Genomic DNA, 26,858 nt, shown 5'->3' on the forward strand with positions numbered 1-26,858 from the left:
CGGGTGAATTTGCTGATTTTCTATAAAATGGTAGAAAGGTTCTGCAACCATGTACTCGTGACAGGTGCCAGTACTGCTGATGTGGGTCCATTTTCTGTTCTATTTCACTTTTATGCAAGTTTTGGATTCCGTTTGTTCAGTAATTTTGCACATTTTATCAAATATTTTACAGTTTTCCTACCAAACACTCATTCCTTGCATCTATCCTTCACTCTGAAGATGGCTTACACTAAGCCAGGAAACCCTAAGATAACTCAAGTTGGTTATGCTCATGTTGGTTTTCCTCAAGTGGTTACCTCACATGATAATCCCAAGATACCTACTTATACTTGGAGATATTGTATATCTAAGATAAACACATTTTGTGGAGGAGTCTACCTTTAAAAAGTCCAGACATAGGTGTAGTTATTCAGGTGGATGGCTCAGGGAAACATGAGATATAGATTAAAAAATCCCTCTTTTAAAAAGGTGGTTGATTGATTTAAAATACAGCTCAAGTTTCTCGACCAGTGTTTCACAGAGTGCACACAGAATAATCAGATTTTGCAGCATGAGCACAAAGTATGTTGTATATACAATGAGAAATGCATGCATGTGCATGTTTCCCACCCTTCAGTCTAATGAAAACATCAGTGAAATAGTTCATGTTTTTAACTAGTGTGGTTTACATTCAAAGGGCTGTGCAGAAGTCAAGCAAATCTGTATTAAAAAGAAAACTTTAATGCATTAGTTATATTTTCTACATGAACCACATGACCATGCGAACTCATACTTTTTTAATTTTTTGAACTCAGCACTGCTAGTCAATCCTGGCACACCATGACCAACAATGACCTAGAAAAGTGACAGTTTAGGCCAGTGATTCAGAACACTGTGCACATATACCACTGTGTCATTTAGCAATGTGTTGAGAACAAAATGGCACTGGCTGAAGCAACTCTTCCTTTGCACCAAATGTTGTTGTAAGGGGAGTGACTCAAACTGAAACAGGTAGAACAGGTCCAATTCTTCAAACAAGTGCAAAAAAACACACATCAGCTTACATTTTATAGCTACTTTAGATGTTCAGGCAACTGCAGAGGCCAAATAAATACTGCAACTAGAAAAGCACTGAGACTAAACCAGCGCCGAGGGCAAGCGAACCTCAAATTTCAATTTGAGACTTCCAACATTATTGATGTAGCCAGTGGTGGGCACACTTCCAATAATCCGATAACAGATAATTATCGAAGATAATGTTTTCATTATCGGATTATCTTTTTAGATAAATTTAAAAACCATCATCGGACTAATTATCTTCCGATGAATTACCGTCCGATAACTTTTAGACCGATAACGTACTAAACTAAGCTGAACAGTGAAAAACATTTTTAAAACTGTTAAAGCTGTTGAGACCTACCTGTTAAAAGTTTCCTAATAGGAATGTTGTTCTATCCTCTGCAATCATAAACCACTCTATCGTCTGTAAGCAAAGGAGAACTGGTGACCAAAAAAAAAAGTCATTTCCTTTAACACCATACTAATATAATCGCAATGTCACCAAGTCATCCAGAGGCATACATGTTTAACTTATGGTTCAAATTTTAACCACTCATTTTAGACAAGTTATTTAAAATTATTGTCATGTCTGAAGTTTATAAAGTGAAAATATCAGATATATGTTTTCATTTTAAAGTAATGTGCTAATTTTTAAGGTTTTGTGAGCACATGCTGTGCCAGGCAGCAATGCATTATGGGTAGCATAAGGTAATCTCAGACGTTCACGACAGGACAAATGCATTTCAGACACTCTGTTCAGGGTCCACAGATAACAGCATTAAACTCTAGTGCCTAAAACTCTCGTGAATATATTCTCTGGGTTTATAGACATTAGTGTATTTGCGTTTGTTAAATTCCACGCATCTTAAATGTAGCAGACACGGATTATCTGGAATTTTGTTTGACATTTTTTCAAGGCCGCTACTGCCATCTACTGGCCAGGAGTGTTCATGGCAGTATTAAACGTCTGGGTACATGGCTGCTCTCAAAGTGTTGGTACTGTCCATTGTCCAGGCGCTTTTTGTGTGCATATATTTGTTAACTTTGTATTCTAAAACTACGGCTAGAAGTCATTCCGACTCCTTATCGGTCCACACGAACGAGGTTGGCGCCATGTTTTTAGTTTTTGTGGAAGTGACGACAACAGAATAAGACTCCTGACTGGATAGAATTTTAATCAGTACCGCCACCCAATGGTTTGGCAGACTAATTACAACACATTTATATGGTTCGATGTGGATGGATTTTTTTTTAAACGACGTAGTGTGGATGCAGTTTTTTCCCCAAACTGAAAGGGTAAGATATTTGGTTTTACAAATACCCGACAACGTGTGTACATGGCCTTGTGTCTGTGAAAGGCACTATATAAATAAATTTACTTACTTACTTACTAATATTGAGTGCACGTTTTACAACATCATAAAAGTTTTAAAACATGCAATTGCGATGACACTTCCAGGGCTCCGTAAAAATGCCTGTTTTTACAAATAAAAATGGAATATTTTACAAAAGCACATTTATCTTTAAACCAACACACGACACACGTCACATTAACGTGTTGGTTTACATAATGGATTACTGAAACAATCACTGTTTAGCACTTTTACCCAGAATGCTTTGCGGTCTGTGTTTGTTACAAAACCTCAGAATTAGTGCCTTATTCAACATTAAAAGATATATGTTATATTTTAACTTTGTACAAATGACAGAATTGACATTAATGGAGTTATTCTATCAGTATTTTCAAAAAACCATAAGTTAGTATGACTTTATTTTTCAAGACCTCTGCCTGACCGGAGTGTTGAAATTGATAGGGAGCTGGCCTTATGGCTGCTTTCAGTGTGCCTCTGTGGTGGGAGCGCTGTTGTAAACAAGAGCTTCCAACAGGGGCAGAATGTTGAAAGAAAGATGATTATGATTAGTAAAGAGTTGATTACGTGGGTGCTATTAGGATTTGTCTGTGCTGCTTCCTGCAGGGGGCAGCATGGTCTAACATTCATTGCTTATTCTTCAGGTCATTTACCGGTTTTGATGCTTTCAAAAGTGGTCGTGTTAAAAATCAATTTCAGCTCTTTAGTAACTGCAAATGTCCCACAGACAACACCGGAATTTATCGGTTATCGATTATCTGTAACTTCCGATACATTTTTGGGTGGTTTATCGGTTTATCTTTATCAAAGATAACTTTTCAGTTATCTTATTATCTGTTATCGAAGTTAATTTTTTGGTTATCTGTGCCCACCACTGGATGTAGCTTACATCACACTTGCACAGATGTATAGCTTTATAGCGAGCTAATATGTACTATATTTCACATGCTGATTGTCTGGCATGGAATATTTATGAGTAACAAGTTTTGTCAAGATCAGTGGATCCCTTTTTGATAAACCTATGTAGATGGCAAAAAACAAACATATGGCCTCTGAAAATCAACATACTATGTATGCAACATAGCAGCCATATTGGAATTCAAGATGGCAACCCAACCCAATGGTTAGACCTCTTGGATCTGGACATTTTTGAATTCAACATTTGAACATACCCCTGGATGCAAATTTTCACACTTTCTGCCAGAAGTGAACATCTTTTTCACATAACTGCCCCACTATGTTTGCTGGGAATCTTGGGAGAAAATGATTGAAGGATCTATTTCAGCAAATGCTGGACATCTGAAAACATGACAGCTGTATAATTTCACTTCATGTGGCAGTTTTGCTTCAGTTATTCAGATTTTCAACCAGGATTTAAAATGTACTTCTGCATAGGAAAAATAATGATTGATAAAGGAAGTTGTATGTATAGAAATATAAGCTTTGTGGGTAAAAAAAACGCAATTGATGCCAAGGGCCAACTTTAAAATATTAATGGTTAGAATATCAGTTTTAGGCAAATTACCTCTTGATATCTTTGTATATCTGACTTCCCATACCTTGGAAGTCACCTCTCTTTAACTGCAGATATCGATGCGGAACTGCAGCATCGGTTCAGTTGTGTTTGTGGTGCATTCAGGCGGCTTAGAGAACAAGTATTCGAAGATAAAGACCGTCGTCCAAATACCAAAATTCTTGTCTATAAAGGCGTCATTATCCCTACACTACTGTAAGTGAGCGAGACCTGGACAACCTATAAGCGCCATCTGAAAAGCCTAAAAAAGTACAATCAGCATTGCCTTTGCAAAATCCTAGATAATAGCAAGATAGACGTATGAACGTTAGTGTCTTGGAGGAGGCAAACATTTCCAGCTTCGAAACCATGGTTGTCCGTAATCAGCTGTGCTGGATAGGTCACATTATACGCATGCCCAATGATCGCTTGGCCAAGCAACTTTTTTATTCTCAGTTGCAAGATGGCAAAAAGACACAGAGCGGTCAACGCAAACGTTTTAAAGACAATCTCAAGTGTAATTGAAAGACATGTGGTATTGATGTAGAAAAGTGAGAAGGTCTAGCCACAGAACGTTTCATCTGGAGACATGTAGTTACGAACAGCACTGAGTGTTAGAAGGCAAGCCTTCGCCACCACGACCAGCTGTCCAGTATGCCACAGAATATGTAAAAATCGAAGATTGGCCTCGTCAGTCACCTACGGCCCACAAATAGGAAGACAATCATACTCGTTTCAAGTGATCGCTCGCTCTGTCATATTACACTCCTAGTAAAATTAATAACAAACATAGCTTTGAAATACACAATTCAGAATAACCTCAGAAATGAATACAAAAAAGGGGAATTTAGTACAATTAGAATATATGTAAAAAAAACAAAAAAAAAAACATCAAGATACTATGTATGCAAATGTGTGTAACTCCTCAATGGTTATTCAAATATTTTTCATTAAATCCCTTAAAATAAAGCTGATATTTTATCCTGCATGAACACCTTGATTGTTTCATTTCAGCTCCATTGTGGTGGCACAAAGCAGCACACACTGCAGCGCAAATGTCAAATGCTATTGTACAGCTGATACAGTTGTCATTTTCATAACCAGTGCTGACATCACTAAAGTACTGACCACAACTGCACCCATATGTGCATCCATGCTTTGGTCTAAAACATTGATTTGGTCGGGCGAAGAGGCTGTGCTTTGTTGACGTGTGGCAGCAGAAAGCAATGATGAGTAAGACCATCAAAAAGCTGGTCAAAAATAAGAGTTTTTTTTGTATTTATATGGCACAACATTAAGATACACCTTACATAAATGAGTTCATGATGTGTTGTACTTACATGAAACTCAACTGATAGTAAAAATTAGCAATAAAATAAAAGTAAAAACAAATAGAAAACTAAAAAGGAAAGAAAAGAAAAGAAAAACCCTTTATTCACTCATTTGTGTCATGTTTTTAGGCTGGATTTCATCCTTCCTCCCAGTGCTGGCTGGGGGACAGCATGAAAACTGGACTGTCCAGTGTCAAGGTGCAGTGGAGATGGGTTGGGGGTGGGTGGGTGGTTGGGGGCTGGGCTATGGAGGACATAGAATGGTTGGGGGAGCAGGTGCTGCAGAATGAGGCACCCAAATGTTTTACATCAGGAAGCTGTGGTGGGTGACTGCTGCTCCCGTAATGATCTGTTCATGTGCACTGACACTTTATGCACAGATCCAATTCCTTTTCTATCGCTGTCCACAATACAGACTCATGAAAACAGTGCCATTGATGAAGCAATGATGTGGAGAAATCTGAGCACATCTGGAGCATTGTTTTGAGTTAGCCTTTTCAAAATTCCAGGTGGGCTGTCATGTGCCTTTTACTAAGGAGTGGCTTCCGTCTGGCCACTCTAACATACAAACCTGATTGGTGGATTTCTGCAGAGATGGTTGTCATTCTGGAAGGTTCTCATCTCTCAACAGAGGAATGATGGAGCTCTGACAGAGTGACCATCGGGTTCTTGGTCACCTCACTGACTAAGGCCCTTCTTACCTGATCGCACAGTTTAAACGGACGGCCAGCTCCAGGAAGAGTGCTGGTGGATCCAAATTTTTCCATTTATGAATTATGGAGGCCATGGTGCTCATTGGGACCTTCAAAGCAGCAGAAATATTTCTGTACCCTTCCCCAGATTTGTGCCTTGAGACAATCCTGTCTCTGAGGTCTACAGACAATTCCTCTGACTTCATGCTTGGTTTGTGGTCTGACATGCACTGTCAACTATGATACCTTAGGTGTAGACAGGTGTGTGCCTTTCTAAATCATGTCCAACCAACTGAGTTTACCCCAGGTGGACACCAATTAAGCTGTAGAAACATCTGAAGGATGATCAGTGGAAACAGGATGCACCTGAACTAAATTTTGAGCTTCATGGCAAAGGCTGTGAATACTTATGTACGTGTGATTTCTTTGTTGTTGTTTTTTTTAATTATTTTTAATAAATTTTCAAAAATGTAAAAAACCCCCCCCCCCCCAAAAAAAAAAACTTTTTTCACATTGTCATTATGGGGTACTGTGTGTAGAATTTTGAGAAAAAAATGAATTTGATCTATACTCAACAAAAATATAAACGCAATACTTTTGGTTTTGCTCCCATTTTGTATGAGATGAACTCAAAGATCTAAAACTTTTTCCACATACACAATATCACCATTTCTCTCAAATATTGTTCACAAACCAGTCTAAATCTGTGATAGTGAGCACTTCTCCTTTGCTGAGATAATCCATCCCACCTCACAGGTGTGCCATATCAAGATGCTGATTAGACACCATGATTAGTGCACAGGTGTGCCTTAGACTGCCCACAATAAAAGGCCACTCTGAAAGGTGCAGTTTTATCACACAGCACAATGCCACAGATGTCGCAAGATTTGAGGGACCGTGCAATTGGCATGCTGACAGCAGGAATGTCAACCAGAGCTGTTGCTCGTGTATTGAATGTTCATGTGGCTACCATAAGCCGTCTCCAAAGTCATTTCAGAGAATTTGGCAGTACATCCAACCAGCCTCACAACCGCAGACCACGTGTAACCACACCAGCCCAGGACCTCCACATCCAGCATGTTCACCTCCAAGATCATCTGAGACCAGCCACTCGGACAGCTGCTGAAACAATCGGTTTGCATAACCAAAGAATCTTTGCACAAACTGTCAGAAACCGTCTCAGAGAAGCTCATCTGCATGCTCGTCGTCCTCATCGGGGTCTCGACCTGACTCCAGTTCGTCGTCGTAACTGACTTTAGTGGGCAAATGCTCACATTCGCTGGTGTTTGGCACGTTGGAGAGGTGTTCTCTTCACGGATGATGCGAAGGAGATGTGTTGCACTGCATGAGGCAAATGGTGGTCACACCAGATACTGACTGGTATCCCCCCCCCCAATAAAACAAAACTGCACCTTTCAGAGTGGCCTTTTATTGTGGGCAGTCTAAGGCACACCTGTGCACTAATCATGGTGTCTAATCAGCATCTTGATATGGCACACCTGTGAGGTGGGATGGATTATCTCAGCAAAGGAGAAGTGCTCACTATCACAGATTTCGACTGGTTTGTGAACAATATTTGAGGGAAATGGTGATATTGTGTATGTGGAAAAAGTTTTAGATCTTTGAGTTCATCTCATACAAAATGGGAGCAAAACCAAAAGTGTTGCGTTTATATTTTTGTTGAGCATATTTTGGAATAAGACTAAATGTAGAAAAAGTGCAGAGCTGTAAATGCTTTCTAGGTGCACTGTATATATTCACAGTTAATCTGCATTAGCTTAGTTGTAATGAGTGATTGCGTGAATCACTGGTACCTTTCCATCAGGTAAAGATGCTCTGACTTTTATTGTCACTGTCTTTACATCACATTGCCACAATACATCAGTGCTCGATGGTGAACAGTTAGTCTGCCTTTTGTGCACAGCAGCACTTGGAGCTTTAAGTTAAAAACAAACAAACAAAAAGAACTAAACTATTTTATTCTTGTCTGATTCTGTGTTCTCATCCTGAAACTTAATGTTTTTAAGCTGCTTTCTTGGCCAGGCTTCCCATGGAAAACAGATTTTTGTGTCTCAATGCGACTGACGTGGTTAAATAAAGTTTTAATAATCATAATAATTTCTAACTGTTGTTTCATCAATATTACTCTGAGTGTCCTAGTTTTACTACAGTTCTGCACCAAGTGGAATTGATGAGCCATACTAAAAAAAAAAAAAAAAAATGTGTGAACTCAGTTGAACTTTTCTGCATAACTAAAGTGAGATTTGAGCAATAGCTTTTCTTTAGTTATTTATACAATATCTGAACTAAGGCATATTTGGGTGTGTTTGGGACTGTAGCTTTAAAATCAGGTCAGTTAGGGTTAGGCAAACCATATATGAAAATGATTCAGGGTCTTGGTTAGTAATCTTACAAAACAGACATGTAGGTTGCGAGGACAATTTGGGATGGAGTAAAGGCAAAGAAAAAGAATGAAAATGTCCAAAAGAAAATGCTAATAGTTCACACATTGAGCAGTATATCTAAAGTACTAAATAGCTGGGATACGCACCAACCCCACATGCTACAATTAATGCATACACAAATAAAATTTATATGAGTGTTCTGAAGCATATTCATTCTTTTTCTATACCTGCTTACTCCAATTAACTGTCATAGGGGGGCCAGAGCCTATCTCAGCAGTCATAGGGCAAGAGGTAATGGACACCCTGGCCACATATGGACAAACAACACCATACACATTTGCACGCACACTTATAGCCAATTTACATAACCTGCATGTCTTAGGAAGCAGGAGGGAGCCAGAGTACACAAACACGGGGAGGACATGCAAACTCTATACAGAAAGAACCAGGTGGGAAGCAATCCCACAAGATTCTTGCTGCGAGGCAACAGGTTTAACCAGTAAACCATTGTGCCACTCATCCTACATACTAGGGAAAGACCGATAACTGGCTGCGCCGATAATCTACATTGGCCGATAATCCCTCTGGGTGCTCTGTAGGGATAGACCGATAATCGGTATCAGCCGATAATCCCTCTGGGTGCTCTGTAGGGACAGACCGATAATCGTATCAGCCGATAATCCCTCTGGGTGCTCTGTAGGGACAGACCGATAATCGGTATCAGCCGATAATCCCTCTGGGTGCTCTGTAGGGACAGACCGATAATCGGTATCAGCCGATAATCCCTCTGGGTGCTCTGTAGGGATAGACTGATAATCGGTATCATCTGATAATCCTTCTGGGTGCTCTGCAGGGATAGACCGATAATCGGTATCAGCCGATAATCCCTCTGGGTGCTCTGTAGGGATAGACCGATAATCTACATCGGCCGATAATCCCTCTGGGTGCTCTGTAGGGATAGACCGATAATCGGTATCAGCCGATAATCCCTCTGGGTGCTCTGTAGGGATAGACTGATAATCGGTATCATCTGATAATCCTTCTGGGTGCTCTGCAGGGATAGACCGATAATCGGTATCAGCCGATAATCCCTCTGGGTGCTCTGTAGGGATAGACCGATAATCTACATCGGCCGATAATCCCTCTGGGTGCTCTGTAGGGACAGACCGATAATCTACATCGGTCGATAATCCCTCTGGGTGCTCTGTAGGGACAGACCGATAATCGGTATCTGCCGATAATCCCTCTGGGTGCTCTGTAGGGATAGACCGATAATCGGTATCAGCCGATAATCCCTCTGGGTGCTCTGTAGGGATAGACCGATAATCGGTATCAGATGATAATCCCTCTGGGTGCTCTGTAGGGATAGACCGATAATCGGTATCAGCCGATAATCCCTCTGGGTGCTCTGTAGGGATAGACCGATAATCGGTATCAGATGATAATCCCTCTGGGTGCTCTGTAGGGATAGACCGATAATCGGTATCATCTGATAATCCTTCTGGGTGATCTGTAGGGATAGACCGATAATCTTTATCAGCCAATAATCCTTCTGGGTGCTCTGTAGGGATAGACCAATAATCTGTATCAGCCAATAATCCTTCTGGGTGCTCTGTAGGGATAGACCGATAATCTGTATCAGCCAATAATCCTTCTGGGTGCTCTGTAGGGATAGACCGATAATCTGTATCAGCCAATAATCCTTCTGGGTGCTCTGTAGGGATACACCGATAATCAGTATCCAGAATTAGAATCCACAGAAAGTCACATACTGACTATAGTTGTTTTTAGTGTCCTTCACCGCATACTGGAATTGAAAGAACTAACATTTTCTCAAAGTGCCACATTATACTTTAAATCAAAGGTATTCACAGCAGCGTAGTGCAAACCGTGTAGAACAGCAAGTTTTATGCATCATTTCTTGTAAGAATCCCTGTTCCAGCTCTTTTTAAGTTCATTCTAGCTTTTAACAGGTCGAGCTCCAAAATTCACGCCCTTACTTGAGATAAACTCTGAATTTGTATCGCCAACTTGTAAATGAAATGATACTGTTAAGATACTTAATAGCTCATGAAAAATGACAGCTAACACACAAATGTGCTGCACATCCTACACATTTACCCAATTTTGACATAAATACCCACAATTAAACTGGGAAGTCTATTAAATTATTATATTTGGACTCTGTCCTGGTGTGGTACAAAACTAAAAGACTAACTAAAATCAATATCCAAATATTTATGGACAAACTGTGTGTAAGGGAGTATATATTGATATTGAACACAGCCTTATTGGACAAATGCCCGAGTGTATCATGTGAATGGCGTCACCAGCCCTGTTGTGGCAACATGCTGTGCAAGTCAACAGAGATGATGGAAGTTGACTGGTCAGAGGGTAAATATTTTCCCTGTTGGCACACATTTTCACTGAAGGAAACCCGAGTGGGACAGACTATTAAAGTTACACAAAATCCACAGTCATAAGGCTGCCTTCCATAAACAGCAATGAACAACAGCTCATTATCCAAACACTTGCCATCAAAACTGACAGGAGCCAAAGTCATTTTTATCAACAGCTGATGAAACACGAGCAGCACTACCTCAGGCTAATAGGGACAGAATAATACCTGGGTAAAGGATTGTGCCTCAGGAGATTCCCCTCATAGAAGCCAAAATGAATCCCTGCTATCATCTGAGTAAACAAGTTATTTCAGTCAGACGGAAGGCCATTCCCTCAGCTCTCTTTATCCATGCAAGTGGCTGCCACAGATTTCCCGGGTGTGGTCAGACTGTGGAGCTGCCAGGTGATGGAGGACAAGTGAAATTTGTTACAGAACAAACACAGCTCCTCGTGAGTGGCCATCATTTGAATTCTAATTTGATTCCCAATGTAAAATACACATCAAGTCCCCTTTTGGCTTTCCTAAACAAATGGCGCGCTGACAGAATGAAGGATGAGAGGAGAAGCTGGATGTGCGTGTTTGCGATTGTGCGTATGATTTGTCTTTCATTTTCATACACCTTTCCTTTTTTAACAACTCCCATCCATCTTGCAGAGGTGTGCTACACTGACATACCTGCACACAAAAGCTCACTTAAATTAACGGGTGACCCTTTATTGGATAAAAACTGAGATTTATCAGGAAAAAAAAATGCTTAAATACTGATCTAAAACTATTTTGACCACAAAAACAGTCTCTTTAATTGACACAGCACTACCAAGAAGAAACACACTGAAAATATGAGAAAACTGGGAGAACCATCTAACATGTAAACAACCAGCATGCTTCATCGACAAATATTTTCCATTTTCTGGTGCCTATTGTGACTTTGACATGGTCACTAACAGCAGAATGACTAAACCAAAATAAGATCATTGACTTATTAATCATCAGAACAAGTGTCCATATCAGGTGGCCAAAGAGGATCTCTAATATTCAACTGTACAAAAGAACAATAGTGATCCACTGCAATAACAAAGAGGCAATAACAACTTTATGGACATCTGCTCAAGTTACCTTGGGGAAACACCAGAAAGGCAGCATTAAGATAAAGTAAGGACATATACACCAAAACCAAGAGGTGGGCAGCAACTGACATGGCTAAAACTGGTTGACTTCCAAAACATCAAAGTAACTATGAAATAGGGTTGGGGCAACCAGTCATAACAGTCAACAAAGACAAGCTAGGACCAGACTAGTTCACTAATTTTCTTGTTGTTGACTAGTCGGGTACTAGCTCATCCTAGGCGAATATTACTACCCTAAGCTTCCTTTCGAAATTTATATTGCCCCTTTGTTTTGAAGGATTGAATATAAAACAATGCAAATGCAAGTTTATGATGTTGAGCTTTCACGGGTAAATGCATACCCGTGGATTTGTGGATTTGGGGCTCTGATGGACAGATGACGTCACATTTCCACTTGTAAAACAGGGACGTGTATTCTGCAGATCAATTTTTCCGTGTTTTAAGACATATGCACACTGGGGGAAGCTGGATTTGAGCAGTATTCACCAAAGTCTGAATGGAAATATGGATAAGAATCAACAACTCAGTGGTGCATTCTCGTGAAGAGAATCTGCTGGGCTCTCTGAGGTCAGCTGAGTCAGGTCCTCTCTGTGCTCATGTAGAATTCATACCCCATGCCAGAGCTTTGTACAACCAAAAGCCCAGTCCGAAACATCAGACAGATGTAAGACAGAAATGCATGATCATCGTAAAACTAAATAAGTAGTGGAGAAAACGGTGAACAAACATGCAAGCAGCAGGAACGCTCTCCACCTGATGGCTGCACAACATTTTGAGCATGCACAAACCTTTTTGATGGACTCGTGGACATAGGCTAACAAAAAAAAAATCATTCTGCAGATGGTAAAAAAGGACTTCTGTAGAATCTAAATGAACACAAACGGAAATCCAAAATTTTAATCAGCTCCTCATTCGTATCCTTCATGGTGTGACACGGGCTTAAAGCAACAAAAACACAGGAAATTGTGCCGGTTGCCACAGCTAAACAAAAGGTGATAGGGCCATCAGCCATCATTCAAATCCTCTGCTGCTCTGCTGTGTAATTACAGAGAAGGACTTTAAATGGTAAAGTGTGCCTTTGATGTAATCAAGAAGTTGCAAAGTTATGCTTTAGTCCAGATGCTGTCTTGGACTTTTCTTCTCATCAACTAGTTGGGTCATTCAGATAGCATGATTTATATACATCTTAAGTGTGAACCATTAACAAAAACAAGCTCTTTCAAGTAACCATTTCAATAATGTCGACTAATGGAAGCAAAAGAGTCCATGTTTTCCAAACATCACCCATCTTACACAGAGGATGCTTTACCGTCCACCCACCTCAGTCCCAAAGAGACTACTTCCTGCTGCTGGCTTTACGTCAACTCTGCATTTTATAAATTGTTCAATTTGTGATATGGTCTCACTGTTCAGGTAAGATGTAGTAGTAACTCTATACAGGCCTGACACCCACCAGGCTGGAGCTTAGTCCCAGATACCGGAGCATAAAACAGGTGAGAGTCTATGACCTGCTGGACAAATCACAAGTTCATCACAAGTTATTTCCCCAAGCCAAAGACTATTACCCATTTTTCAGCTGGATGGACTGACTAAAAGCAGATTAAGTGTGATGTCCAAAGACGGAGACAGGTATCACGAAGCACAGACCTGGAATTGAACCCAGGTGTATATATTGGTAGTCCAACTTCTAACTCACAGAGCTACAGTTCACAGACATATTGGTTTCTCAGCTTACTTTTGTATTTTTTGTGAATTTATCAGTACCTTGGTGCTCTGGTTTTATTTTGTTTTGGCATTTTGTAATACATCAAGTATATGTTGTAGTTTTGAGTACCACATCATTTTCATACCTGCTCCTGGTTTTCTTTTAATAGACCATGTTCCTAAAGCTTACATTACTACAAGTTTGGCTACCTTCCAACACCCCTATATTGTATTCAATCCAAGGTATTGAAACTCGCCTTTCAGTCTACAGGAAACAGACAATGTAAGAAGATGTCACTGAAACAATACCTTCTGAAATCGTCCACCATAACCTCTTGATTTTCGCAGTCTTGTTTGAAAATTAATAATTAAAAACCTCAGCTTCCATAGAAAAGGAGCTTTCTTTCTAGACCAAAGTGATGATGGCGCAAACCAAGACTACGCAGGTAGCACGCAACTATCTAGTAGGTGGTATGTTACTCAACTGTTAATGCCCTTAAGTACCTTGTCCCTTGCTTCGCCAGTTCTCTTACCCACTTTAGTGAACATGAGATAAATAATTATCCATCACCAGTTGTAGTCAATTCAACACAGAGTACAGTTTTTTCTCATCTGGTTGTGGAGCCATTTGGCCAGCTCTCATCACTACTAGCTTTTTACTCTAGACCCACTTAACTTCTTGTTGGTCTTACAGATGTTTTGTCACTCCTCCAAGTGACTTCTTCAAATTCAAAAAGTAAGACCTGTCCAACAAAATTAGTAACAGTTTTGCTTTAGAGCTGGTAAAGTCTATTCTTCTCCCTATGACCTGTGTGTGTGTGTGTGTTCTCCCTAAGGGACACAAAAGCATCCTTAATATTGCGATGAGCAATGAAAGAACTCCTTTATAAGTTGTATAAAGATATCAGCTGTTTGTCCTGTGTCAGATACCGCGCATCTTACTTTTTAAACTCAAGACGCTGCTTGAGTGAGTGGCAAAACATCTTGAAGACCCATAAAAACAGTTGATGTACAGTAAACATCAATACATTTCCCACTGTATGATTGAGGACCTTCATCAACAATAATCCTAAAACCTGTTCAAGCCTCAGCTGGTCTGCTATCCTTCTGTAAGCCTCTGTCTCTTCAAAAACCCATCCAGATTCCAAAATGAAGCCACCTGTCCCAAATCCAGTCATCCTTCACCCTACTCCATGGCAACCAGCTTTTTGTTGCCTTTCTGGTGGACAACATTGTCCATACATTCATACACTGAGCTCCACTTTCTGGTTGGAAGCACAGGCTCCAAACAATTCTTCATAGGTCAATTGCGTCTGGTCCATCTGGTTTGTCCTTTAACAGGTCATTAAGGGTCTATACATGACTGCAGAGGTTAGGACTCTTGCATCATTGGACCCAGTCTCATGCGGAGCCTCTTCAGAGCCATATCTTACCAAGATTAAACTCTGAGCCATGATCTCTACCAGAGTTAAACTTTGCCTTTCATGCCCCAGAGGTTGAGTCCGAATTGGACAGCACTGTCTCGTTTGAGGGCGGGCGCTAAAGGGGTAAAATATGACACATATGATGTAACTACACACACACACAAAGTGAAAATGCAAAGAAAAAGTGATGATGCAGTGGAAAGTGGACATGTGTTGCAGTTTGTTTATGACCTGGAGCTCAAACGTGTCGAGATGGTTTTGCAAGCGAGAGAACGCAGCTGCTCTGGTTAGTTGTGTAGGCTAACACAAACCGAAAACAAAACAGTACACCATTTTCCTGTTCAACTTGATGCTGTTTGTTGGAAGAGACTAATCGATGGGTGGAGTGTGGGAGTGTCAGCACAAACCATTCGGAGGATGGGGGTTTCAGCAGAAACCATTTTAAAGCCGCACGTCCGTTAGAATCAGAATCAGAATCAGAAGAAGTTTATTGCCATTGCCAGTGAACAGGATTCACAGACTAGGAATTTGCTTCGGTACAATGGTGCAACATTAAGAAGAGATAAAATGCTAAGATAAAATATAACATATGTGTCAAAATAAGATAAAAAAAGATATGAAATATGAAAGGCTGTGTGCAACAGAAAAACAGAGAAACAGAAAAAACAGAAAAAACAGTGCAGTGGGAGGAGTGCAATTAAAAACCAAAGTACATTGTCTAAAGTGACCCGTGATAAAATGATAAAGTGACAGAGTTAAGCTTAAGGTGACTGAGTTATGAGGAGTTCATGAGTCTAACAGCAGAGGGGAAGAAACTGTTCTTATGGCGGGAGGTTCTGGTCTGGATGGACCGTAGCCTCCTGCCCGAGGGGAGTGGTTTGAACAGACCGTGTGCAGGGTGAGAAGGGTCAGCTGTGATCCGACCTGCTCGGCCCAGAGTCCTGGAGACATGCAGGTCGTGGAGAGATGGAAGGCTACAGCCGATCACCTTCTCAGCAGAGGCCACAATGCGCTGCAGTCTGTGTCTGTCCCTGGCTGTGGCCCCGGCGTACTACACCGTGATGGAGGAGCAGAGGATGGACTCGATGATGGCCGTGTAGAACTGCACCATCAGCTGGACAGGCAGCTTGGCCTTCTTCAGCTGCCGCAGGAAGTACATCCTCTGCTGGGCCTTCTTGATGAGGGAGCTGATGGTTGACTCCCATTTGAGGTCCTGGGTGATGGTGGTGCCGAGGAAGTGGTGACAGACCACAGTGGTGATGGGGCTGTTGGTGAGGGCGAGGGAGGGCGGGGGGGCTGTGGCTTTCCTGAAGTCCACGATCATCTCCACTGTTTTCTGGGCGTTGAGTTCCAAGTTGTTGCTGCTGCACCAGGTCACCAGCCAGTCCACCTCCCTCCTGTAGGCAGACTCATCCCCATCCGAAATGAGTCCGATGAGGGTGGTGTCGTCCGCAAACTTGATGAGCTTTACAGAGTTGTGGCTGGAGGTTCAGCAGTTAGTGTAGAGGGAGAAGAGCAGAGGGGAAAGGAGACAGCCCTGTGGAGATCCTGTGCTGAGAGCCCGAGTGTTCGAGACATTTTTTCCCAGCCTCACACGCTGACTCCGGTCTGTCAGGAAGTCTGTGATCCACCTGCAGGTGGAGTTGGGCACGTGGAGCAGAGAAAGCTTGTCCTGGAGCAAAGCTGGAAGGATGGTGTTGAATGCAGAGCTGAAGTCCACAAACAGGATCCTAGCGTAGGTTCAGGGGAGTCCAGGTGCTGCAGGATGGAGTGCAGGGCCAAGTTTATGGCGTCATCTACAGACCTGTTGGCTCTGTAGACAAACTGCAGGGGGTCCAGGAGGGGGTCGGTGATGGACTTCAGGTGGGATAAAACCAGGCGTTCGAAGGTCTTCATGACTACAGATGTGAGAGCCATAGGCCTGTAGTCATTAAGTCCAGTGACGCATGATTGAGGACTTGAAACAGACTGGAACATGGCATGACTCCAGGGAGGTGTTGAAGATCCCCGTGAAGACTGGGGCCAGCTCATCAGTGCAGTGTCTCAGGGTGGCAGGAGAGACACAGTCTGGGCCCGGGGCCTTACGTGGATTCAGCCTTTTGAAATGTCTCCTCACGTCCTCCTCTTGGACCGAGAGGGCAACAGGGGGAGTGGGGAGGGCAGCAGTGAGAGGGGGGAGGTCCAGAGTGTTTGAATATCCAGTTGTGTGGGGGGTGGGGAGGTGTGAGTCCTTGTCTTCAAAGTGTGAATAGAAGACATTCAGGTCGTTGGCCAGCTTCAGGTCGTCAATAGAACGAGGTGCTTTGGGCTTGTAGTTGGTGATCTCTTTCAACCCCCTCCACACAGAGGCCGAGTCGTTGGCAGAAAACCTTTGCTGCAGACGTGAACTGTACATGGATTTAGCCTTTGCCACCTCCCTGCTAAATCTGTACTTTGCACCTCTATAGCTGTCTCTGTCTCCTTCTCTGAAAGCCACCTCTTTCTGCTGACGGAGCTGCTGGAGTTTAGGTGTGAACCAGGGCTTGTCATTGTTATATCTCACTCTGGTACGCTGTGGGATGATGCTGTCTTCACAGAAATGAATATATGACATCACAGTGTCCGTGTAGTCATCTAGACCGTCTGTTGAAGCCTCAAACATATCCCAATCCGTGGTGGCCAAGCACGCCCGTAGCTCCTCTACAGCTTCATTGCTCCACACTTTAGACATCCTCACAACAGGTTTAGAGAGTTTAAGTCTCTGTCTGTACGTGGGGATCAAGTGGACCATCACGTGATCTGAGAGTCCCAAAGCTGCATGGGCCACCGCGCGGTAGGTGCCGCTCACTGTCGTGTAACAATGATCTAATGTGCTCCCTTCTCTGGTCGGGCATTTAACAAACTGTTTGTATTTTGGTAATTCCTGACTGAGATTCCCTTTGTTAAAATCACCGAGAATTATAACAAGAGAGTCCGGAAAGTCTCTCTCCACGTTCATAATCTGATCCGCGAGCGCACGCTCGACCTCGTGCACGTCCGTGCTCGGTGGAATATACACAGAGCAAAGTATGAAAGAGTTAAACTCACATGGAGAGTAGAACGGTCTGCAGTTTGTGAGGAGATGGGTGACACTGAGTATGCTTTTAAGTTTACCGAGCTGGGCTGAATGGTTTGTGATAAAACTCCCACACTCTGCCCGGGGATACTCTGCCGTGTTTGTGCCGGTTGTCCCCAGATCCTGTGATATCACGTAGGGGTTCAAATTAGACTGCACTGCCCTGTACCACAATGAGGACCAGAATCTGTTGCAGTCCAAGAGGCAGATTCCACTAAGTGTAGCAGAGTCCAATACCAACAGACTCTTTTTGGATGTTTAGGAGAATAACATTCTGTTAATATGGTTGTTGATAAAATGCATGTAACTTTCACCATAAACAATCATGTTATTTAGTGGACACTCTTATCGATACCTTCTCTCACCTCTCTGGATATATATTTTAGGATTGGTGGTCTCAGCAGGAGTCAGCCTTTCCTCTGAACAGCTACTTCTTGGCATTAGCCAACTAATTTACTTCATGCCAGCCAACACTCTGCTGTAACGCAAGGACTTTTTAAGACTACTGTGTCCGTGGTTTGGGTTGTGACCTAATCTCTGGATACCACACTGGCATTGAAAATAGAGCTTTTTCTGTTTGGCTCCAGACGGAAACACTTAACACATGCTCATGTGACCGCAGCACATGCTACAGAAAAAGGGAGCACGGCCTGTCAGACAATACACAACAGTTCACACCATCACATGAGCAGATCTCGAAAATATCATGCTATTTTTACCCAATTTAATTCAACAACCTGATGTAAACTTAACTTTGACAAGGTAAATAAGCGTTTACATAATATTCATGTTTCTACAAAAGTGGTTGCCTTCGAGTCTTTGCTAAAGCATGCTTCAGACTGTTTTAAAGACACTGTGACACACAGCACATTTCTACAGCTTTCTTCAGTGTAATCACCGGACTTGAGCTGAGAGCTCAAGTTTCCTCACTCATCGCCTCAGAAGGCGCGGGAGGCCTAGTGTTAGCTCGATCCTCTCATCTGCTGACGAGACATGTTTATTTTTAATAATAATTCTACAACAGAGGGGCCCCAACACCATTTGTATAAATTATAACTAAGTGGTTTGGCCTAGAGGTAATCCGCGATGTGCTACTGGGAAGTGATTACAGCTGCAGCAAAAATACACAGTTAGTGATAATTGGTTGACATGAAAATGGATCTTCTGCCTGTGGGAATTCTGACACGCAGCTCGTGCCACATCCTTGTTTCATGAAGGTACTTACAAGCAGCCATCGCAGTTAACAGTGCCAATACGCACAGTCCTGGTCAGAATTATTAGCACTGCTGAACTCTAAATACAGAATATGAAATGTGCACTGTCATAATATTTAATAAAATGTCCAAAATTACAAAAAAAAAATGTTCGCAAATAGTCAAAGTAAAACTAAAGACATAAAATGTATGGATGGTAGTTATAGGCGCACTTTGATTTATTTAAAGTAAATCATCACTTTTTCAGTCTGTTCTCTTTAAACTTGTCAAGCGACAGTTACACAAATATACCCAAGACGTTATTTCCAACAAACATACCCAAGACATTATTTCCAACAAATATACCCAAGACTTTATTTCCAACAAATATATAATTTCATCAAAGGGTGACAATAATTGGTGTCACACATACATTTTGTGTCTTTCATTTCACAGTATGAAAGTATTGTATTGTCATGATTCAATAACTTTCTTCATTTATGAAACATTTTGATTATTAGATTTGATTCGATAAAACTTTATCTTGGGGAGACTCCCTTGGGGAAATTGATGTTCCAGCAGTATTGTATAGCAGCATACAGGGTAAGAAGCACACAGAGTATCAAAAATGAAAGTAAAAAAAAAAAAACAATTTGCAAACATAAATCCCAGACATACTCATCGCGACTGGTTTACTGGCTACTACTGTTGCTCTCCTTTCAGTCCTCTGTCTTCCTGTTACTCCTCCCCCTGAGTGAGGAGTTGTACAGTCTGATGGCCTGAAGGACAAAGGAGTTTTTCAGTCTGTTGGTCCTGCACTTGGGAAGGAGCAGCCTGTGGCTGAAGAGGTTCCTCTGGTTGCTGATGACGGTGTGCAGAGGGCGACTGGCATTGTCCATAATGTCCAGCAGTACATTACACATTATACAAAATTGTTTCTTTTGTATTTTGTATTTCCTCCCCCAAAACATTTTAAATTCTGCACTTAAAATCCAAGGTTGCTGACAATTCTAACCAGGAATGTAAGAAGCTATTTGTTTACACTGTTGAATTTCTGTGGAAACTTGAGTACCGGTACTCCTCCTATCAAAGGACACACCCAAAAAACACGCAGGCACGAAGGTATTAAGTTTCACAACATGCGGCTGTGTAAGTTGAAGACGATGCGGTGAAAACAGTAGCTGTGTCTGTTGAACTACTGCCAGTGCAGGATTTCCAACTGTCACTAGCCAGCCTCTCGCAGTGCGCTCGCTCACACCTCGCAGCAGATCAACTTTATATACGCTGTAAAGCTGTCGTCTCGCTGTAAACAGACCGAGTGGCAACCACTTTCTCCTACATCTGCACTGTCTCAAAGACCTGTCACGCCAGGCAGAGGAGGAGGAGGGAGTGTGGCAGGATGACTCCTTCACTTGTTGCACTGAACAGATTTTAGCCAAAAAACATCAATCTTCGCACACTTTCAATGAGCTCTTTAAGGAATTAAACCTGTAACACTTGTGTTAACAACCACAACTATGCTCTGCAGCCCAGTTTTGTTGATTTTGTAGAAACTTCCATTATTCCTACTAAATAATTCCTTCTTGACAGTTTTTTCCCCCCTTCAGTCCATTCATTTTGGGAACAGAAAGGCAAAAAGCCATCTTTAGCATGGAAACTAGATAATTAACATCAGATGGATTAATTTACAGCACAACGTACATTCAACATTTCACTTTGTTAACACACTTTAAAGCCAAACCACCAGTCACCTCATCACAGAAGCAGAAATCATTCCTTTACTGTACAATGATGCAATAAAACTGCATTTTGTTAATTATTATTATTTTTTTGGGGCTTGTTTTTTTTTTTTGCTTTTTCCTCCATAATAACAACTTACCCTTCTTTATGGAAGATGGTTCGAAAGCAATCACCCAAACTCTTGTAGCTGGTGGGGTCACTGGCTCCCCTCTGGATCTGGAACCTGCAATTGACACATTTCTTGTTTAATTTTTTTTTTTTATCACCGTGTCACATATCAACACACGCAAACAACATTGCCCACTGCAGTAAGTGTTCTCTCAGATTTTTACGCCATCAAATATGGCCATTGGGCATTGAACATGTACAAATTATATGTAAGACAATAGGATCTTAATAATTAAACAAATGCAAATTATAAAGAACGCAATGCTCATACAGCTGAGGGTATTTTAGCACTGCGTTACATTTACATTTATTGTCCCCACCATCACTGTAAATTAGAAGGTGTGTGAAATCCATTTAAAACAAACTTGATGTCTGTATTTATCTTTTGTATGTTCCTCCATCTCACACTTTTCTACTTCCTTCGGCAAGATGAGCATGTCCTACCACCAGGTCCTTCCAGTGCAGGGCAGAACCAAAACATTTATTTAACCCAACTGATCCAATTAGCCACTCGGCTCCACAGGACTAGTCCTTTTGCAGCAAAAGTTTCAGCTACTAACATGCTAGTAAGCCAAATGTAACAGCTCTTCAGTTACGTGTAAATTTTTTAATACGACAGAGCCAGTCGAAGGCCTTTTTGTTGCATCAAAAACACACTAGCACCTTCCTAATAAAGGCTGGTGAGCTGTGTGTAAATTTTTTATGTGCAAAAATCAGCTGGGGTGAAAAAACAAGAAAAACTGCAGTATTAGAGATGAAGAGGCCAAGGTGTTGGTACACCAAGATCACAAGAAGGAAGATGTAATTATGTGATGTCATAGCACTGATCTTGAAATCCACTCAAACCATGTCAGACTGCATGGCTTAAAAAACAAAAAAGAAGAGAAATTTAAACCATTCCCCCTTACAAATGGAAAAAGACCAACTGTTGGGAAGACGGAACTGAACAAAACAGAAGGGAAAGAAAGATTCTCTCCTCATATGGCATCAACTGCCAGGTCACAAGGTCAGCAGTAAGTCGTCCATGCGGGTGCCTGACGGGGCCATAAAGAGCCCCTTGGTTTCAGCAAAGGGGAGGTTTAGCAGGGTGAGCGGCCTTTCATATCACTAACAGAGTAACATCTTAGAGGGGTGTCCCTCCAATTGTATTTGGTGGATTCCCAAATAGCTTGTAACCCGTTCGTGAAAACCAGTTAAAAAAGCACAATAAATAGATGTCTGACACCATATTAAAGAGAAGATGACTCTGGCCATGAGGGGATGGGGTCATGGTAGACGAGTGAGATGGGGGTGGTGGAATGGCAAAGACTTGGAAGATTTAAGACTACTGGGGCTTGTAAACAAATTCAAATCTGGCTTAATTAAAGGCACATGACACTGGGGTCAAAGATGGAAGGCATTCTGTCTCTGGTCTCCATTCATTCCTTTGCTCCGCCTGCCCCGACCCAAACTGGCCCTTAGAGAATGAGGTTGGCAGGACCGTGGTCTGATTCCAGCCCCTTGAGTCTGCTCCTGACCTTGGGGTCACCTCATTTCCTCATGGCCCTCTCATACCCTGCCATAAAATCCAAGGACTAAAGAGTAGGGCACATGAAGTGGAATATAATCGACTAAAAGGACAATCAGTTCTCTTGTTAGGAAGCCACTAATGTAAACTATCAGACCAACCAATAGTTGAAAAATAAGATATATTCACGATGGTGAGGTGCATAAAATGTCACTCAGCCTTGGTTAAATGTTTTGGTGGGTTTGCACAAAGATCATGTTCTTGGACGATGACTTGGCCTTGTAATCAGTTACTATGATTACACACTCAGCAGACACAAGATACAAGAAAGAAGGTCACAGTTTGAAGAAATATCTTCATTCACTGGTTAAAACTAGCAGAGACCCGTCATACTGTAGAGGGTTGATGAGACCTGCGAGTCCACCAAATGGCCCTCTCTTTTCTCTTTATAGGCCCTGAGCTGCCCACGTGAGTTTAAAGGCGAGAGCGACTATGTATTCTGGTATAAATAACCACAAAGACCTTCTCTACCAGACCTCCAGTCCCTATAAAATTACAAACTCTCGGCATCTATAGAGGAGTCAGAAAGGTAGAAGGTAGAAGACACCAGACCAGGAACCAACAAGACAGGCTGTTACCGTCTTGTGCATCAGCATGGACTCCCAAAATTTCCTGTATAATTTCCTGTATTGTCTATTGTGTCAGTAGCATGGCCTAAGCAGTGGGTCGCCCCTTTGAGTCTGATCTGCTTGAGGTTTCTTCCTGAAATCATCAGAGGGAGTTTTTCCTTACCACTGTCGCCTGTGTGCTTGCTCTAGGTCTTTGTTGTGATTTGGCACTATATAAATGAAATAAATTGAAATTGAAAAAATGGAGTAGTGAGATTCCGAATTGAGATTAATGATGGTGTCAAAAAATGTTTATGGGAAGGGGTGAACGTGCACGGATTTGACATGTCTGTTTTAAAAGTATCAAAGTTTGGAGTATTCCCTAACTTTCATGGCCGTTTTAAGAATAGAATGTAGTGATTTTGTTTGTTACAATATAGAATTTTAAATTTATACTTTTTAAAAGAGTGACAACTAAATATTCAGACAAATACAAAAGGAAAAAAAAACAATGTCTTCATTCATATTAGCGAGACGTACTTTGCTGTATTGTATAACAATACATTGTAAACATTAAGCGTTTTTGGTTTACTCAAACTGACTGAATATATGTTAAAAAATAATAAATAATGAAAGTGGAAAAATGCTAAATCCAAAGTGCATGTGACAATGTAGAAGCCAACATAAAGGGAAAATCTTTTTTTTTTTTTTACAGCCAAACAGTTAACTTTAATGAGGATCTGCATAAAAATGGCAAAAGTCTAATGCATTGGTTTGTGACATTGAGAACCTTTTCTAGCATAAATGATGTAACAAGGGCAACCTGGTCAACCAATTTAATAACTAAAGCAATCCATTCATGCTTTCATCAAAAAAGTGTGTGACCAATTAAAGAAAAGGTCCTTTGAACTCATTTGTTGCTTTTCTAAACTGCAGTAAGTCCAAGAAGTAAGATGATGTTGATTTCAAAACACCATTAAAAAAGTTGATTGTGGCAGCAGGAGACCAATAAAGTTTGGCTTCCGGAGAAAGGAATAAGACAATGAAGACAAGGAGACGACATGTTGGAGAACAGGGGTTGGTGATAAACCTCTGGTGCTTGTGACACGGCAGGTTGCCAGAGTTTGATCTGGATCAGGACAGGCATCACAAGCACACTGAGCCTGGGACAGCCTGCGTAATGGAACACGCGGCAGGAAAAGAGAAAAGATCATCACAGTTGGTGTCGAGTACTGCGGCATTTGTGGGTTACTCTGAATTCTTTCTCATACTGATAAAAAGGACTTGTGGTTTTGAGGAGATAAGGACGTGGAGGAACCGGAAAAGATCTATGTAAAGCACCACAAGGACAGCTGGGATGAAGACTGGTTGCACTGGTTCCACCCAACTTTTATTTGCATAAATGTTTTTGGACACTCCTCTGATGGTGTGTAACGTGAGTTTCATAATAAAATGTTACATTTTGATCAAGATTTATGCTATAGAGAGGCAGCAGGGATTCAGTACTACAGTCTCAAGACACTCTGGGTTGACTGAAATTAAAGTGCAATGTAATTTGAATACTATTGTTTGCACAATAGTATGCAAATTACACAATCTGTAATTTCTGTGACAATTTTAAAAGCGATGATTAAGGACTGTTGTGGTATTTTGCCTTCATTAGATTGTGAACATGAGATAATGAGAACCCAAAGAATTGGAATGAACTCTTGATCCTGATTAAAACAGTGGATCTTGAGGTTATGTAGTATGAGTCTTAGGAGGAGGGTAAGAACCACCTACTTCAGACAGATTCACTGTACAGTACCATGCTGTTTGTAATTCTTAATGATTGCTCATGAGGTCCAAGATGTATTCAGTTACTTTGAAATGTTCATGCACATTCAATAAGTCTGACCAGGAATGTACTTCCTGAACAATAGTAAATCTCCAGGTATCTCATCCAGGACTAGTAAGTTGAACTGAGAAGTGCAAACCAAACTGCCAAAAGGTCAATTTCAGTTTGTACAGGAGTCAGAAGTTAAAGCTGCAGTTTTGGTACAAAGTGGTGCAAATTATTGGTTGAACTAATAGGATTAATAAATTGAATAGTTTTTACTGTGTTAAATGCTTGGTCTGCAGGGTAAAGGTCGACGTCCATTGGATTCTATGGCATGTGACATATGTTACCCTGTAATGCGATAACTAAGCATGACAGATTTTGCAAAATATTCCTTTTTAAAACCCTATTAACTCAACCAATAATCTGCATCACATTTTACAATATTTGGAGGAACTTTAACATCCGAGCCCTGTACAAACTAAAGCTGACCTTTGTTACCATTATTGCTGCTTTTACCCCATAACATTCAGTCATAGATAGTCCAAACTATACCTTTTTGGAATATTTCTGTTCAGACAAATAATGTGGTATAGCTTTCAATATGATTCAAACATTTTTTAATTGTGACCAGTGCAATTCTTCAATTGACCACGACCTGGCCGCCTATTGAAAATTCAAGTGGATTCTCAGTTTTTCAATAATGTTTAAGAAATACTTGTGCCAACTTGGATGCTTGTATCATCATTTGAGGGATGCCTGTGTAAATATTCTGTTATCTGCTGCAGTATGTGTGCTGGGTGCCACATGCCCAAAATGTCACAGCTGATGTTCTCTCATGAATCAAGTGATACTCCTCATCCGTGTCTCCCGAAGTATCCGGTCACGTGGTACAGCAGTACCCAAAGATCCTCTAAAGGGACCTAGTACTAAAGCCATGGAGTTGTGACCTTCAGTCACTGGTTAGCAACAAAGTCTCACAAGCATACAGCAAGACAGGATGCACAAGGACCCTAAAACCTGGACAGTTTTCCTCCTGCAAAGTTATCAGCATTGCCAAACACCTCTGTCCAGCTACCGCATGCCTCAGTAAGCTCTTCCCAGGTGTCTACTGATCTCAAAGGCAGAAGGTCCAAAGACATCATCAATGTTGTTGGCAAGAGAAGCAAATGTCTATACAAGTTTGACACTTTTGCCACATACAGATAAATATCTGATGGCCAAGTCCATCAACCATTGGAAACCCAGACACTTTGACTCCTCAAGTCAGCTTCTCAAGTTGTAAGGTGCATTTACAGCATCCATCAACTCTGAAAAAGACACAGCATCGTCCACAAAGTCAAGGTCTGTAAGCATTTCATCCCCAACAAAGTACCTAAATTGCAGGATTCCACAAACCTACCCAGAACCCACTCCATGCAAGTGTCTAACAGTGTAGCACCCAGAACACGTCTGCTGAACAACAGTATTGGGAAAAAGTACAGCATGAAATTCATCAAGTAGAAGAAATTTCATGGGACTATCTTTTTCCTCTGACTCCACCGATTCCAGGTTTTGAGTCCTTCCAGAAATTACAGTTTGATGGCAACAACTGGGATGCCATTAGTTTCCATTTTTTACATCTATGATAAAACACCAAATGTCATGGGATACTGGTGTTCATCCTGTCAGTCTTGTTACAGACCAATAAAAAGTGACAGAGGAATTTTGCTAGATATGAAATT

The 26,858-nt window shown here is 41.3% G+C and overlaps 1 protein-coding gene across 5 annotated transcripts in view; it reads right to left on the reverse strand.

The window, feature by feature from the left end:
• Positions 1-26,858, reverse strand: part of slc25a21 (solute carrier family 25 member 21) — a 223,410-nt gene that overhangs the window by 26,873 nt on the left and 169,679 nt on the right. For all 5 annotated transcript variants that reach the window (XM_034159457.1, XM_034159453.1, XM_034159454.1 and 2 more), the window contains one exon: positions 21,172-21,255. In XM_034159457.1, the coding sequence (XP_034015348.1) occupies positions 21,172-21,255 (84 nt within the window). The remainder of the gene's footprint in view (positions 1-21,171; positions 21,256-26,858) is intronic.

Source organism: Thalassophryne amazonica, chromosome 19 (assembly GCF_902500255.1).
Source record: "Thalassophryne amazonica chromosome 19, fThaAma1.1, whole genome shotgun sequence".
NCBI lineage: Eukaryota > Metazoa > Chordata > Actinopteri > Batrachoidiformes > Batrachoididae > Thalassophryne > Thalassophryne amazonica.